The sequence below is a fragment of the Nestor notabilis genome, unplaced genomic scaffold, assembly GCF_000696875.1.
Source record: "Nestor notabilis isolate BGI_N333 unplaced genomic scaffold, ASM69687v1 scaffold22779, whole genome shotgun sequence".
NCBI lineage: Eukaryota > Metazoa > Chordata > Aves > Psittaciformes > Psittacidae > Nestor > Nestor notabilis.
In genome coordinates, this window is record NW_009945457.1 from 13834 (window position 1) to 30745 (window position 16912).

At 45.5% G+C, this 16912-nt stretch overlaps 1 protein-coding gene across 2 annotated transcripts; it reads right to left on the reverse strand.

Annotated features, from left to right (window-relative positions):
- Window positions 1–1696: 1696 nt before the first annotated feature.
- SPOP (speckle-type POZ protein) lies at window positions 1697–14100 on the reverse strand. Of its 2 annotated transcripts, none has more exons than XM_010022892.1 (9): window positions 14023–14100; window positions 13461–13582; window positions 11712–11863; window positions 11481–11608; window positions 7354–7531; window positions 7048–7103; window positions 6504–6626; window positions 3121–3263; window positions 1697–2386 (listed from the first exon to the last, which is right to left on the reverse strand). In XM_010022892.1, the coding sequence occupies exons 1-9, from the start codon at window positions 14098–14100 to the stop codon at window positions 2242–2244; spliced, it is 1125 nt and encodes a 374-aa protein (XP_010021194.1). In that variant the 3' UTR covers window positions 1697–2241. The 2 variants fall into 2 exon arrangements, with proteins under 2 accessions (XP_010021194.1, XP_010021193.1); XM_010022891.1 differs by having other exon boundaries at window positions 2242–2440.
- Between the last annotated feature and the right edge of the window lie 2812 nt (window positions 14101–16912).

Here is a 16912-nt window from a genome sequence, read left to right on the forward strand (position 1 = left end):
GGATGGTAACAGATAAATCGGAGACAACAGCTACCTGGTCTGTTTCCGAGACAAAACAAGAGTTATTCCCTGTAATCCATTAAGTGCCCTACACCAGCATCTTAAGATCAGCTCAATTTGCCACTGCATATTTCAGTCTAACCTCCTTGGAGGTTTGGGGCTCACAGTGACACACGTGGATGGGGGTATCCTACACAGCCATCCTGCTCTGCACCTTCACTGTATGGAACAGATGGTGGCTTGTCCTATTCTCCCTTCCCACATCAGGTGGAAGGAAGGATCACAGGTCATAGAATAGTTTGGGGTGGAAAGGACATTAAGATCATCCAGTTCCAACCCCCTGCCATGGGCAGGGATGCCTCACACTAGACCATGTCACCCAAGGCTCTGTCCAACCTGGCCTTGAACACTGCCAGGGATGGGGCAGCCACAGCTTCCCTGGACCCCCTGTGCCAGCGCCTCAGCACCCTCACAGGGAAGAGCTTCTGCCTTATCTCCAGCCTGAACATCCCCTGGTTCAGTTTGAACCCATCACCCCTTGGCCCATCACTCCAGTTCCTGATGAAGGTCCCTCTCCAGCATCCTTGTAGCCCCCTTCAGACACTGGAAGCTGCTCTGAAGGTTTCCACGCAGCTTCTCTTCTCCAGTCCCAATGTTCTCAGCCTGTCTCCACCCAGGAGCTGCTCCAGCCCCTGAGCATCCTTATGGCCTCCTCTGGCCTTGCTCCAACAGCTCCATGTCCTTACATTGAAGACCCCAGCACTGCAGAGAGTGCTGCAAGTGGGGTCTCACGAGAACAGAGGGGCAGGATCACCTCCCTCAGTCTGCTGGTCACACTCCTTTTGATACAGCTTCACACAGCTACTATGAAAACCAACACTCCCTAGTGTATGGGCAGTACCTGTCACGAGAACTAGGTCTGGATTGCAATTCTGTGTGCAACATTCCTTCCTAAATCCCACCTGAGTTTCAGGAGCAGCGTGGCACTATCAGTTCATGGTAGCAGGCTGAACCGGAACCTTTTGGGAGCTGGCTTTCAAGCGGGAAGGAATAAAGAGACCAGAGGTACCACACAGTACAAAATAGTCATTATTTATATTTTCCAAAAGAAAAAAAAAAAAACCAAAAACCAACAAAAAAGTTACCAGCTATTTTGAAAGTTCTTCCCTGTAAGAAGAGTGACTAATAGAAAGGAACAGGACTGGCTCCTATACAGTCAGCAAGTCAGGTACAAACAGTTGTTAAGAATCATGTAGCAACTCAGGACAGGGACTCTCGACGCAGCGTTCATCAACAATAAAATTTATCTTTTTTTCTGGGTTTTTTTTGCTCCTTTTTTGTAGAAAAAAAAAAGGGGGGGGGAGGGAGGGGAGGGAGGGAAATAAAGCAGGAAAAAATGCCAAAACCATTTCCCACAATATCTAAAACCAGGAACCGTTGTTCTCGTCAGACAGCACGCTCCACATCCAGGAGTTTCTATAGTCCTTTCAAACCAAGCCTTGCTCAAAGGCTGCCTTCAGGCTCTCACCCCCTCCAGAACACACAGCCCTTCACTGTCCCCTTCACTTCAACCTGTCATTTTATAAAAGGGGGGGAATGTTTCTTGGGTTTTGTTTTTTGCAATTAACATACAAGTGCTACTAACAGAGAAACTGATCTTCTTGTTGCTGGATGGCAATAAGGAGTTACACAAATGTCCAGTTTTTAGCTCAGCTGGAAGGACTTAAATTCTCTTTGTTTTGTTTTGATATAAATACTACTGGAGCTCCCATCAGGTCTTTCCTTTCCAGAACCTCCCTGGGAATTCTTTTTAACCCTCCAATGCTCTCCAAAGCTAAAATGTCCTCTTGCTCCAGGCATCTGACGATTTGTTCTGTGCTGCCAGACGCAGAGACGTTGTTTTGCCCAGGACCTCTGCTGGGTTATTCCGACTTGGGTTGGTGCCTAAACCGAACCCTGGACTTAATTGACTCAGCCAAGTCGAAGGGAACACACAGACGATGCAGCGACAGGGATTCGTTAGGTTGAACAGCCCCAGAGCCCCAGGCCCACCCTCCCCCCTCTCCCCAAGTTACTTGGTGCTGTTTTAAAAAGTCTGGGTGTCACGAAGCAGTCTCTTCCCCCCAACAACAGAGTAAAAGCTCCACAGATTTCGCTGTCTACCTGGTGGTCAAGGTTACAGCAGCAACAACAGATGATGCTGCTTCCAGAAAAACATGGGGTGGTGCAACAAGGACGACTTTAGGATTGCTTCAGTCGCTTACGGGGGGGTCCCAGAAAGGGACACTGTGCAGAGGCCAGAGAGCGATATGCCTCAGCCACCAAATGGGGATGTGACACTACCATAGACTTCCAGCCTGATGTCTCCATGACGTCAGAAGCATGACTAGAAAGAAGAGAGAAGAAATCTAAGTTATCACCTGGGGAGAAAAAGGAGTCACTAAAGAGATTCTTTCCGCATGCCTGAGAAACCTCACGCTTTTAGGGTGCTGGTTTAGGGTCACCCTGCATGTGTGTTAGGTATCTTTTGTGGAAGACTGCAAGCTTTGGCTCTGCTGGCACAGCTCTATGCTGGACAGGCCTTGAAAAGCTCAAACATCCATGATTCCAGTGGAGGACAGCAGGAACACAATGCTCATCCACCCTGACAACTCAGCACAGAAGTATTTTAAAGCAATTGACAGCACTGAGAAAAACTGCATGAACTGACAAATGAGATTAAAACCCGTTTCCAGACATCAAAGCAGTTGGTAGTCATTCTACACCTACTGAAAAGGGTCTTTCTGTTATGAGCTGCAAGTAGTCCCTCAACATCAGGAACTACCTGATATTCTACTATCTGAAAGTGCTTGTGATCTTAGGAAGAGATCCATAATAGCTCACAGAGACAGTCCTGCTGCACACTCTGAACAGTCCCAGCAGGACAAGACTAATTTGCCTTTAGGGCAATGCCACTTCTGAGATGCCAGATAAATGCAGGACCACAATGGGGAACTATAAAAGAGAAATAAGAGAGGAGAAGCTCCCCTGCATGTGACAGTTCCCAGGTTGTGACCCCTATTGCTAATAAACACCACTTTCCTCCAGATTTATTGCATCCTGGACCACAAGTAAACTCACTAGTTAATGAAGTCCACAGCTTGAGTTTTCAGTTGATCAGCACTATGTAGGTCAGCTAGAATGAGGATCTCAGCTGCATTCTCCACAGACAGGTTACTGCACAAGGCGTCCTCACACATCACCTTCAGACGTTCTAGAGCATACTGCAATATACAAGGCAAGGTACAGTTACAAAGGAGAACACATCTAATCAGGCCTGATGTGAAGCTTTACTCGTGCTCCTTCACCCTTCAGTAACAAACTACTCTATTACACTGACCAGAGCAATGTGCTTTGCTATATACATCTGAGCTCTACTCAAAGACATGGTGACCAGCAACAAGAAAAAGATAAAGAGCAGAAAGTGCCCACCCCGACGAAAGCAATGGAGAGGAAACATACCCACCATAACTCAGCCTGGCCTCCTTCTGTTACAGGCTTAGTGGTGCTGTGTTCATGCTTTGAAATGAGAGTTTCAGGTCTCCTGTAATACTCAGTTACTTCAAGGCACAGAATGCTAAAGGCGAATCTTTACTCTCACTCTACTACAGCATGACAGGATTACTCAGGTTCAGTGGGAAGACCTATCTCACAGTGAATGCTCCATAGGTGTTCCAGGGATGTTCAGGCAGTTTTCACTCAATTTCTTTGCCATTAATGACCTGCACATTAAGATCAGCCTTGCTCCAGCACGTGCTACTAGTTTAATACTCCAGTGTTAAACAAATGCCCCTGATTTCTTGTGGTTGTCCAGTTGGAAGCAAAATAATCACAGCCTGTCTCTAATGCCCTGGCAAAAGCTCTTTTCTAACTTCACATTCTCAGTCTAAGAGTTTCTACCCTTCAATTGTGCATTTGCCTCAAGACTTTTTAGATCCAAAAGGTTGGGCCATGTCAGTGGTTTGGGAAATTCAAAGGAGATGCTTAGAAGAAGAATGCTGACTAATAAATTCCACACTCCACTTGCTGCAGCACTTCAGTTAGTATTAAGACATGCCAAGAGTTTCCAAAGCAACACAGTGGTCTTGGGCAGCCTTCAAAAAGGTCAATACTTAGAAAGCTGCTAAGCCACGTGTTATCAAGACATTAAACCCAAGCCCCAAACCTCAGTCTTGTAGAATATCATAGCTGGGAAGCGCAAGATACTTGTGAAACTCTTGGCATGTGTGAGCTGATTCTGGGGTCTGCAGCTCTCTGGATGAAAGAAACAAGAGTATTTCTGAGTAATTCTGAATATTCTAGATCCCATGATTACATTCCACAGGCACTAGAAGAGTAGTCAATTCTAAAGCAGTTCTTAGATGAATAATGACATTAGCACTACATAAAATGTCCTAAAGATTAAACACGGTTAAGACTTCAGGTTATGATTTCAAATGGAGTGACATTTCTGTATCATAAAGAAAACTCTTTCAGATTCATTTATGTGACAGAGAAGTGCATTTGAGAGCATCCTTCATAGTGTTCATGAGGCTTTTCTGGACAACTCTGAGGTGACGTTCTTCAGGATGTGAGGCCACAGATGGAAGAGATCCTGGATTTGCAAGGACTGCTCTGTCAACCTGACCAGAGAGCTGGTACCAAGCTCATCTGCCTGATGCTGGGAGCGCTGCCATCTGATAAACACCATTACTAGAAATGGATTTTATATTCTGATTGAGATTCTCACCCCATCCGGATTAAATTTAGATGCCTAATTTTAGATGCTAAGAACAGTCTTTCCACTTAAGACTCCATGAAAACAACTGCTTCAGTTGAGGCATGGAACTCATAACCAGGACAGTTTTATCTCCCCCCTGCCCCAGAACATCCCAGAAGGCAAATCAAATTTACTTACTCCATCTATATCAATAACTAAATCAGTTTCAAATGAGGGGCAAGCCATGAGTTCATATTATTGTCTGTCAGTAGCTTAAACCAGCAGCAAACAAAGGTAAAAGCATTCCTTTTGTCAACTGAATATTCTCCTCCACACATGTACAACTTTTATGTCGATTTTCACTACAAATAGCTCAGCTTCTAATTACACAGTTGGGCAACAGCTGCCATTCTGGTCTCTCAGGTACCCAGATTCCCCCCTTTCTTAATTACACTTTAAAAGAACACCCTACCTAATAGTGTACTTACCCAAGAGGCTGAAATAGTATCTCCTGGGCTGAGGAGATGGGCCTTGTTTTGGTTTTGGTCTAATTAGACCTTTTCCCCAAGAGACAGGAGGAACTCAGAAGAAGCTGTTTCAGTCTCTTGAGCAAATAGGAGATGGTTTAAGTGCTTTCCTGAAAGATGTTTTATTTCTGCTTTTAAAAGACACCCAATGAGTTTAAGAGGGGAGAAAAAAAACAACCAACCCTACATTAAAAGCCAAGGAACTGAAAGTTAAAGCCTACTCTGTCTTTAATGATCTGCTTCTTACTTCCACTTGTCTCAGTTAAAGACGGTATGTGAGCTCTCAATCAGTGCTCTTTAAATACTGAATAAAATATGTGGCAATGATTATAATCGAGCAGAGAATCTCCTTGCATTATTCCCCACTTTCACTCCAGTTGCAGTGGCCTAATCCTGGCATATGGAGCATTTCACCTCTCAAATCAGCATTTTTGATGGAGCCCAGGTCCGCAGTGACAGGGAAGTTGATGGCCATGTGGTGGCTGTGTGGAACAAGGTTACGTGCATCCACATCTTCAAATCCACCACCCTAACTGGCACCCACAAGAGAATCCAAGCACTGAAGGAGCATGGAGACTGAACTACGGTCTCACCCCTAGAGGTGGTCCCTCCAGCTCAGAGTTGAGGCACATTGGCAGGGCAGTGTGGAGGATCTTGCACTGCTGCTACCCGTGCTTGAACCTGTTCCATGGATAAAGTCAGGGCTTTAGTCTCCAGTGCTGTCAAACTGGCCTCTTTCACCAGCACTAAGCTCACTTTTAAGAGAAAAAAAGAAAAAGGAAAGATAGTTTTGGTTATGTGTTAGGGGTTTCCAGGGGTTAAAGCAGCTCACTGGTCAGCAGAGCACTCTCTTCTGTCCTTGGGGCTGCAACGGGAAGGAGGCAGTGGCTGCCTGGCAGTGTAATAATCACACTAAAAAGATATCACCAGGTTCATGGTGCCATTTTCTTCTCATCCCCAGCTCTTATGTTAGATCATGCCGAATACAGACATGCTCTGGAATGCCAAGAAAATGCTCAAAAAGGAGGAAAATGCTCAAAAAGGAGAAACAGAGACAGAAATTCCTGATTGCTGTATGTTATGTATCTATACAGCTATAGATAACTTATATACACAGCCTGATACTACCTCCAGGTTTACCTATAAGCCACACCCTGCAGCTATCTCCAAGGAGCACTGTGTAAAGCAAGGCACGTGTCATTCCTGGTTCTCTGAACACTCCTAGATCCCAACTGTACCTTGTCAGCAGCTGCCAGCAAGTCATCAGCCATTTTGTCCAGATTTGGTGCCTTCCCCGTGTAAATAAAGCACATCATTTCCTTAAAAACTTCAGGCTCCACATCATTGATCTCAACACGATTCTGTAGCACAAAAAGGGAGCTTATTAAGATCCTGACACGAAGCAAAAGGCTTCCTTCCACCCAAGCTCTTTCAGTGTTCAGAAATGCCCAAACTATTGAGAATGTGGCCTAATTGCAGAAAAAGAAGGAAAAAACCCCATGTGGATGGAGTAAGGAAACCTCATAAGTTGTATTTCACATTCTCTCCTTCTCCCTATCCCACCCGAGACTCTTTATGCATAACAAAGGTAACAACTGCCTCCTGATCCCGTTCTTCTTCCCTTGAGGATGGCTGAAGCAGACCTGCACCTAATGTCAGCAATCCAGCTAAAAGGTGACAAGTCACAAACATTAGCTAAGTTAGACATGACCAGTGATGCTAACAGCTGACTAGAGAGCTATTCGTCTGGGCAAAGAAGTTCCCCCTCCGTCAGCAACTTACCTTTTTACTCTCTTCCATCTCATGTTCAAACATGGCACTGAAGACCGGGGAACGTGCTACAGAAGTGAGGAAAAGAAACCCCAGTTAATACAACTGGTAGAGAAGTTCAGGGTTTGACATCAAGTAATGTGGCTGATGCAGCTTCAAACCGGGTGCGGGAGGATTTAGGGTACTGCCTTGTACTACAGCTCTGGAGTTCAAAGAGCTGCAGAAGCCTCCTTTAAAGGTGAAGCAACTCAGAAACAACCATTTGCCATCAGGTTGTTGTCTCCTAGCCCACAAAGACCCATCCAGTTCCATACCCACCTGCTAGTATGGCTTTGTGAGCCTGGAACTCCTGGCCTGCCACGCACAGGCAGCAGTCGGTGAAGCGCGAGTTCTCCCACAGTCCTCCCAGCTCATCTGCCAAGCGGCACTCGGGCACCTTCACCATGTTCATGGTGTTCTGGCCAGAGATGTTGACAGAGTCCTGTACCACGCTCACCTGGAGGGGAAAAGGAAGCAAACCACCCCTAAAAGTCAAACACACACGCTGTAAAAACCCATCTCCCTGCAGGAAGCTTTTGTTTCCAGGGCAGGTGAAGGGAAAGGCAAAGCCAAACCCACATCTCTCAAGCAGGATCACTGTGTGATTAAAAACGTCTCTGTTTTTAAAGGCATCCTTTTTACCCTGCCTAAAGTCTGTTCTCTGCTCTTTCAGTGTCCATCTCCAGTCCTAAATCACACCAGCAGAAGGTCTTCTCAACCCCAAACTACCAGCACTTCTATGTGATTTCATTGTAACTTTGTTAGATGGTTTCCTAAGGAAGTGGAACCTTAGTTTTCTGCTTCTATAGACATCATACCTGACCTAGTTTTTTCCTTCTATCAACACTTTTAAACCCTCCCCAATCAATAATGCAATACAGACAGCAGGACAGATGAAACTGAAGCATACACAGAGCTTCCTATAAGCAAGCACTGCATCCACACATGTATGCAGCAGGGCAGTGCCTGACCCCTCTTGCTGCCCCTGGTTCTAAATTGCTTAAAGTTCAACACTTCCATCACATTATAAAATGCACTTTAAAAGAAACAGTAAGCTTTAAAAAAAGCAGCTTTGTGTCAAGTAATCTGGAAGCTCTGGGGAAGGCAGATTCCTTATCACCTGCTCTAAAGCACACAGGGTTAGGCAGGGACCATCCATGCTGGCTGGTGAATAACCTACCAAAGGGAACCACTAAAAGCCAGTTCAGCACTAACCAGTATGGTTAATCACAGGGTAAATCAGAACCTTCTACAGCAGACTCCAGTTAGGAGAGATCAGAGTGACTACCACCACCCTGCTCTAACAAAGAGGAAAGGAAGAAGGTGACTGGCAGGGAAGCTACAAACCTCCAGTGGGTTTCTGATGGCAGCCACGGTTGAACACCCAAACCCAAACACGTATCAGATGCTGTTTGCCAAAGGACACTAATGATTAGCCAGAGCTGAACCATAGAACCTGACTGTGGTTGGAAGGGACCTGAAAGATCATCTCGTTCCAACCCCCTGCCAAATATGAGGAAACTAATATTCTTCATCATGAATTTGACAGCTACATCATGGTTTTACCCTGTGCCATCCAGACCAGCAATATGGACCCAGTGATGGCTGAAAACTGGTCAGATTCATTCAAAGGAATTCCAAGCTGTAGCTCCCTTGCTGGAATCCAACACTGATTACAGACCAGCCAAAAAACCACGTGCTACCTGTGTCTCAAATCAACAAATAATCCCTCTTCATAGATGACAGAAAGTCAATTACTGGCATGAAAATCTATTACATGGCCTTTTACATAAGGAGTTGAGATTCCAAGTGGTGATCAGCCTTAGAGGTCAAAACAGGGAAGGTTTTGCTCAAGGTGTTTTCAACACCTTAGCAAGGGCAGCAATGCTGCTGAGCTCAGAAGAGAGCTGTTACTGTGACTTTGGGAACACCATTCTTTGTGGAGCTTTACCAGAAAGCTATTTCCCTATGATGTCAGAAGAGAATTGGAAGAGCAAAGAGCGATGCAGTTGGGATATGAACAATCAACCCCACCTGCAAAACAGCAGTTGAGAAATCCCCCAACTGGCAACTAAGTGAGGTCAGATGTGAAACACTTGACAAGAAATATCACTCTCTGCCCTAACGGCATTTGCAGCAAGACATCATCTGTGTTCAGCACCAGACATGAGCAGAGAGGAAAAAACCTTTTCCCTTCAATAATGCAATGAGAAGGTGCAGCAGAGACAACCTTCTGGTCTCCAGAAAACTCCCAACATATCCCCACCTAACAAACATCAAGTATTGCTGACTCCTTGGAGAGTTTCTACATGCAGAACATGCTTGCTGAAAGTACAGATGTGAGCAGCATCACCTGGCACCTGTGGCCAGCAGGGAAGCATTAGGAGAGCATATGGCACACTGGTTTACATGCTAAGAGACTTGTAAGCTCAGGAAGGAGAAGGGAAAAAACCAGAAAGAAAGAGTGGGGAGAATAAAACCCCCAAAGGAAGCTGGTGAAAGCTGTTGCCAAACTGTTTCCAGACAGCAAAACCTTCCCTCTCACATCACTAAACTTCAGCTTTCTTACATGCTCGAGTGGAGAACAAACTGAAAGAGAAAACAGAAGATATCAAGGCCAGGTGAAGGCAGCAGCAAGTTCTCTCTTCATCCAGAACAAACAAAACCACCAAGCTGAAGCTTTTAAAGGAGTAATTCAGTAAAGAGTGAAGTGACTTGAATTAGTACCAGTTGCCAAGACTACTGGTGGAGCTCAGGTTTAGCTACACTGCACCTTGCAAATTCCCTTCTCAGACTTTCATTTTGGAGTTTCACTCCACAATTGTCAGTTTTCTGTCTCTTTCATCATGGAGGAAAGAGCAACTGCCAGACCCGCAGAGGTGTCCGCCAAGACACTGCCCTTCTCCAATATTCATAGAATGGTTTGGGTTGGAAAGGACATTAAGATCATCCAGCTCCAACCCCTGCCCCGGGCAGGGACACCTTCCACTGGAGCAGGTTGCTCCAAGCCCCTGTGTCCAACCAGGCCTTGAACACTGCCAGGGATGGGAGAACTCTTAGTCACCTCCTAACACCAAAATGGGATTTCCAGGCTCTGGGTGGATCCCAGGTGCTTGGATCAACCTGAAGCCTCCAGCTGGATACTTCAGAGCACCATTAAACTGCCATTGGTGGGGGAAATCCAGCATCCTTGTAGCCCCCTTCAGAACCTGAAGCTGCTCTGAGCTCTCCAGCAGCTTCTCTTCTCCAGCCCCAATGTTCTCAGCCTGTCTCCAGCCAGGAGCTGCTCCAGCCCCTGCTCATCCTTGTGGCCTCCTCTGCACTTGCTCCAACAGCTCCATGTCCTTACATTGAGGACACCAGCCCTGCACACAGTGCTGCAAGCGGAGTCTTATGAGAGCAGAGCAGAGGGGCAGGATCAAGTGTTAAAGAAAGGGCTCCCTCCGTGACAGTAATTATTTATGCTACTGATCCTTTAGGAGAATTTAAACATGTGAATGCTTATGATGGCCAAGCAAAACTGGAAAGAAAACCCAAACAGCAAACCCAAGCCAGAAAAAACCTCCAAAAAACCCCAACTGTTGAACAGCTCTGAAGCATTTCCTTCACTCCTGAAAGAACACACAGCAAAAGAAAAGACTCCCACAAAAAACACCACTGCAGGAGATCCAAAGAGAGAACAACTTGTTCTACCTGTCTTCTGGCAAAAATCACAGCTACAGGAGGTATTCTGCAGTTAAGAAGACAATAGAAGTGAAGGCAGCAGAAGCTCTGAAGGCCCTGGAGAGTTTCAATTTGCTCATTTGAAACTTAAATATCCAGTTGTAGAAATAACTGCATCTTTGTCTGAAATTAGTACTATTGAAATCATCATTTCGTAAGCAGTTGAGAGACAAATACAAACACAATGAAGAGAAAATTGTGGTTCCTACAAAATTCCTTCTTCTTCTGTTTGTCTTGTTGCTGGCTGTATGGACCCACTTAGGAAGAGAAAGAGAACTCTTTCTTTATGCAGCAGGCAAGTAACAGGCAGGCCAGTTGCCACCACAGAGCTAGTGTTGGTTATTATCCCAAGTGAGTTTCAACTTAAAGAGTACAAACAGATGGACGACAACACTAAACCACAAGTGAAATGATAATCAAAGATGTTCCATTCCTATCATCGTCCCAGGTAAAAAAGACAAATCTAAAGTAACACACAAATGCATGGGAGCGAACCACAATGAATCACACCCAGAAGCAGCCACCAGCCACACACGTGCCCAAATAAAACCTAAGTGCCATAAAAACCAGGCAGGATTTCTCCTGACACCTCTGCCTCTGTAAAAGCAATGATGAATAAATCAGGTCACATCTACCTCCAGCTAATGGAAGTGCTGTTCTTTCCGCGGCACAGGAAGACTTACCTCACAGAAGAGAGTGAGTTTGTCATCTGGAAGAAGTCCATTGGCCTCATCCAAAAGAAAGTCTCTTCTAATGAATTTTTTGAATCCCCAGTCCTTGCCTTGTACAAATCGATAGGCTCGTTGGCTCTCTGAAAGAGAGAGATGGTGCTTCAGACACCAGCTGAGACTCACTTCATCAAACAGCAAACGACAACCTGACCCCAGCAGACCAGACAAAGAGTTTTTACCCACCCATTGCTTTTGTCTCTTCTCCTTTAGCATTCAGGATGGAGAATTTGAACTTGGCTCGAACTTCACTTTTTGGACAGCTCACCAGCAGCAGATAGAGGGATAGATAATCTTTACTTTCTTCATCCAAGCCTTTGGGGTTCACACGTAAACACCTGTAAAAGCAGGGATCTGAATGAGATGTCAGGGCCAGGCGCTGGCAGGTCATTCACAGCCTTCAAAGAAAGGGCACTGTAGAGTTTCCACCATCAAATGTACAGTAAATCAGTTCTGTTTAACAGCCACACTGAAATAACAGATGGGTAAATAAGAGTGGAACTGCACGTTGCACTCAGACTCATGCTACATCTCCAAGACAGATAATAATATACTGGCATTAATTATGGGCAAAGCAACAAAACACAGGGGGAAAGAGGAAGGGGTTTAAACAGTTTAAATTACTAAATAGAACCCTGGATGTCAATTTGCCCAAAAGGAAAGTGAAAGAAATTGTCATATGGAAGCAGCGGATTTGAGAAGTGCAACAAATTCAGAGAAATTATTGGTAAAAATTCCACAGGAAGCAACTGAAAGGAAAACTGGGGTTCTGGAAGGTTGGTAGTTTCACAAACACCATCATACTAGGGCAAAAAAGAGACAACTACTCCTGTGTGAAGACAACGTAGTAAGCGCAGGAAGAGGCTTAACCCATGAGCACTTCCATGACCTGAAACTTGCCACAGAATCGTACCAAAAGCAAGATCTAGGTCAAATGACCAACAACTCGAAGACACACTGGCAAAAAAAGCAGGAAGACATCGAGTGAGATCTGCCCTGCCAAGGTTGTAAAGGTAAAGTAATGTAACAGCAAAGAGCAGCCCAAGGAAAGCACAGGGCTGCCACCCAAAGGAAGGGAACACAAACTGTATCACAGACACACTAAATGATTTAGTGGCTGATTTGCTGCAATCTATCCTAAGGAGGTTTAAAGGTAAATGTTAACACATTTAATATCAACAAAGGGTAAAACAGGGAACCGGGTGCCCATGGATCTACTGGGTCAGCCACGACCCACAGTTGATGCACATTCTGACCACTCTGAGTTACTCAAGGAGAACTCAAGGAAGGCAGGGAAAGTTTCATAGGAAAGGGCAAAAAATGTCAGCTTTAAGAAGCAGAAACTCCTGTGTAGAAGGAGTTACAGAACATTGTTACTTCCATCACCTCTACGTTAAGTCTCCAAATCCCCAAAAAGCTGCCATGAACAGAAAGGTAATGCAGTAGCAACAGTCTTCTATTGCAGGATTTAGAGTGCAGGCAAAAATTACCTTTTTAACAACATGGAGTATTAGGCACTGAAAGTGGGAGGCTGAAATAGAGCTTGAGCACACAGGCTGTGGACTCTCATTGCTCTGTAAGAACTCAGTCCAAAAAAACACCCAAATTAAGACACTGCTAATCCTCCACAGCACATCTCAGCTTCAAGGCAGGATGTAGTCTCCCTTCCAGCTATGGGTTTCCATTAAAGCTGATGGTTTCCATCAGCAAACACTGCAAACAGCAGTTGTTTTGTGTGTCCAAATACTATGCTGAAGCAACAGCAGCTCCTCTGTGCACACGTCGTACATTCAAGGAAGCAAGAGCCCATTTGTGCAGTACAAATACTTTCTTCTGTATTTCTAGATATATTTTATAGATTTTTCTCTGTTCTAGAACCCCAAATTCTTTCACACAGTTGTACAACAGGGTGAACCTCTCTGCTGTATTCCTTACCATTTCAGTTTGTCATTGGCTCCAGATGAAAACGTTGAGCTTTTGATGACCTCACCCATTTCTTCTCGGCAGAAGCTAAAGTTGTTTATGGTCCACATGTAGGAAAACTTCACTACCTTGATCTTAAAACAGAGAAGAGGTGGTTTAGGGTCACGCTCATTCACCCTGTCCATCTTAAAGGCAAAAACTGAAAACCTGGAAGTTTTACTGAGTTATCTGCATAACAAACAACCCCAAGCACAAGCCAACAGAGGCAGCTGGACCACTCCAACCTCTCAACTGCCTTCCCCAAAGTTCTCCTTGCCAAGTACAGAGGACAACACTCCGCTGTTGCTTTGGAAAATCATGGAATCATAGAATAGTCTGGGTTGGAAAAGACCTTCAAAGCTCATCTAGTCCAACCCCCCTGCAATGAGTAGGGACATCTTCAGCTAGAGCAGGTTGCTCCAAGCCCCGTCCAAGCTGGCTTTGAACACTGCCAGATTCAAAACTGGTTTTGAATAGTTTGTTAACCCCAGGGTTCTAATCGTGTCAAGAACATCTCGGCAAATTGGGGACTTACCTGAGTGTAGCACCAGCTTTCTGCTACAGGTCCACTCGACATTTCTGCCGGAGGGGGAGGACTCGGCACTCTTGACATCGCCAGTTTGAAGATTCAACAGGATTTCACCACTCAGCAGAAGAAATTCACAACTGAGCTTCACTCTGTCAGTCCCAGCAAGAGAGAAGAGGAAAAAAATTAAGATTAAAGAGAAAACCCCAAACCAACCTTCAGGAGTGCTGGTAAATCGCATGGGACACACGTTAAAGCCATCATCGTGCTCTCTCCCTCCCTCCTTCAAAATGTGTTGTTCTAGTTAAACATTCCCAAGTGTTGCCATATGTTTTCTGGAGAGGGGATATACCACCTCCACTCATTCTTTCAATGTGCAACTCCTTACAGGAATAAGCCCAGCATATCATTTGCTTTAAGGAGTCCAAGACTCCCAACTTGACTCTGCATCTAGTACTTTACTCTAAGGCCACTGCTCCAACTCACTACTTACTCCCTGTTTTCACTCTGAGAGACTCAGACTATCAGAGATCACATTTGACAAATAAAGTTCTTCACCTGAAAGAGCCACAGGTAGCAACATGCAACCCAAGCTCAACAGCAAAACGAAGCCCTACGTTCAGTGACTCCACATCACCAGAATGATTTCTTATGGCTTAAACCTTCTCCTGAAACCCTGCTACTAGGGAATGCGTTGGGAATGATTTCTCTACTTCCAACTGAATCCCTTTGGCCAGAGGGAAATCCTCATTGCTTCTACATGTTAGTTCCGAACTTCTAAATGCCAAGTCAAACTGGTCTGCAAAGAACATAAGCGGTTAGAACCACTTCTCCTTGGGGGAGAAAGGTAAAGCTCAGGCTCATGCTCTGGAGGAAGGCATTGGAAGAGTCATTCCCAGTTGAAAGGAAATGGTGGAAAGCACAGAGAATACATACCTCAAAAGCCCACACCTCAGAACAGGAGAATGTTCCCATTAAGCACATCAACATATATGCACATAATCCCCCGCCCCCCCCAAGATAATTTGGAGTCTTTAAGTGCAGTTGCAAGGCTGGTCTGGAGTTGGATGCAGACCAGACCTCTCCCAAGCAAGGCTCACACCACACTCTGGCTGTGTTTGGGTTCTGTACACCTTCCCAAAGCACCTGGAAATAGCTGCACACAGGCATCAGCTAACTGTAGAAACCAAAAGTGGGGGGTTATTAGGTTGCATTTCCTTTGAAAGAGCACAAGGGAGCTCATGTCAACACTGAAGAAGAGATCCTGGCTATCAGGAGCTACCAAAGAAGTGGTGCACCCTGCAGAGCTGCCAGTTAACTCCATGGAAAGGTATTTCCTGGAGCAAAGCTCAGGACAAACAACCAACTGGGTAAAAGATGTGAACTGCAGAGGCCCAGCACCGATGGAAATGGGGAGCTCTCACATCAAACTGCTTCCCAAACTTCCTGCATTTGCAGTTTGTGCTCTGCAAGTGGAATGAGGGGGATCAAAAGACAAGGGACATCAATCTGCACTTGAGGCACTTGCTGCAGGTTTTATTACCTGAAACTTAAAATTACCCCAATTCTTCTAAAGAAATTCAGTTCTACCACTCTGTGTCATTCAAATTAAGCCAAACTTGGCAGACACTATTTCTGAATACTCAGCTAACTGCCCCTCCACAAGCAACATTCCCTTTTGTCTCCAAGGCCATCATTGCTTCATTGTCTCCAGACACAGTGAAGTGTCTCCAGGGTCTTTCTGAGACAGATAAAACCTGGAATTCCAGCAGAAGCAGCAAAATTCACTTCCTCCTCTCCATGGCTGGGGGAATGTTGCCTTTTTGCTGGTTTTAGCTCATGGACAAGCGAGACCCAAGCTTTTTCCTTCCCCTTGGGGTTCACAGAAGCACCGCTCAGCTCCCCCCAGGCTGTTCCCTTGTTCGTTCACAGCTATTTTTAATCTATATTATTCCAGTGATCTGTTTTATGGCACAGCCACAAACAACTGGGACACACACTCGTGAGAGGAGAACAAGCAGCCAGGGAAAGGATGAAGTTCCTTAAGCTCACTCCTCACTGACAGCAGCCTGAGCAACAAGGTGCTAAGCCTAAAGGGTTTGACCAGAAGAAAGAACAATGAATAAAGTGAAATTAGGTTTTGTCTGTCGTTAAAACTGTAGTTAGTTTCAGTCATTTTAGTTTTTAGTAATATCTCATCTCAGTCTCCCCTCTGGCAGGTTCAAGCCATTCCCCTTGTCCTGTCCCTCCATCCCTTGTCCAAAGCCCCTCTCCAGGTCTCCTGCAGCCCCTTTAGGCACTGGAGCTGCTCTAAGGTGTCCCCTTCAGGAGCCTTCTCTTCTCCAGCTGCCCCAGCCCAGCTCTCTCAGCCTGGCTCCAGAGCAGAGCTGCTCCAGCCCTCGCAGCAGCTCCGGGGCCCGCTCTGGCCTTGCTCCAGCAGCTCCACGTCCCTCTTGTGTTGATGCCCCAGAGCTGGACACAGTTAATTAAACCTCAAGCCACAACCACTTACTTGGTCTTCTTCCCAACAAGGGTGTTGGGCACAGTCCATACCTGGGAGACATCCTAAAGCTCCTGGTGAGGACTGTCTGGAGAGTCTGTGCCCAAGCAGCATCTTCCCAGTGCCTGTGAGGTCACAACGTTGCTCTTGCCCAGAACCAATTCCCACATAAGGTATTTATCAACCCTAAGTATTCTTCCAGAGGAAGAACTTCTACTTCCAAGTAAACTGAAGCAATTAAGTGTCTCTACACACAGATTAGAGAAGTGGTTTAACACTTCTGTGTAATTACGCAGTTGAAAGACACCAGTGGGGCCTTCTTGAAGACAAATTGGGAAATTTAGTGGTAACACTTCCCCTTTATGGCATGAAAATGAAGGATTAATGCGGGGGGGAAGA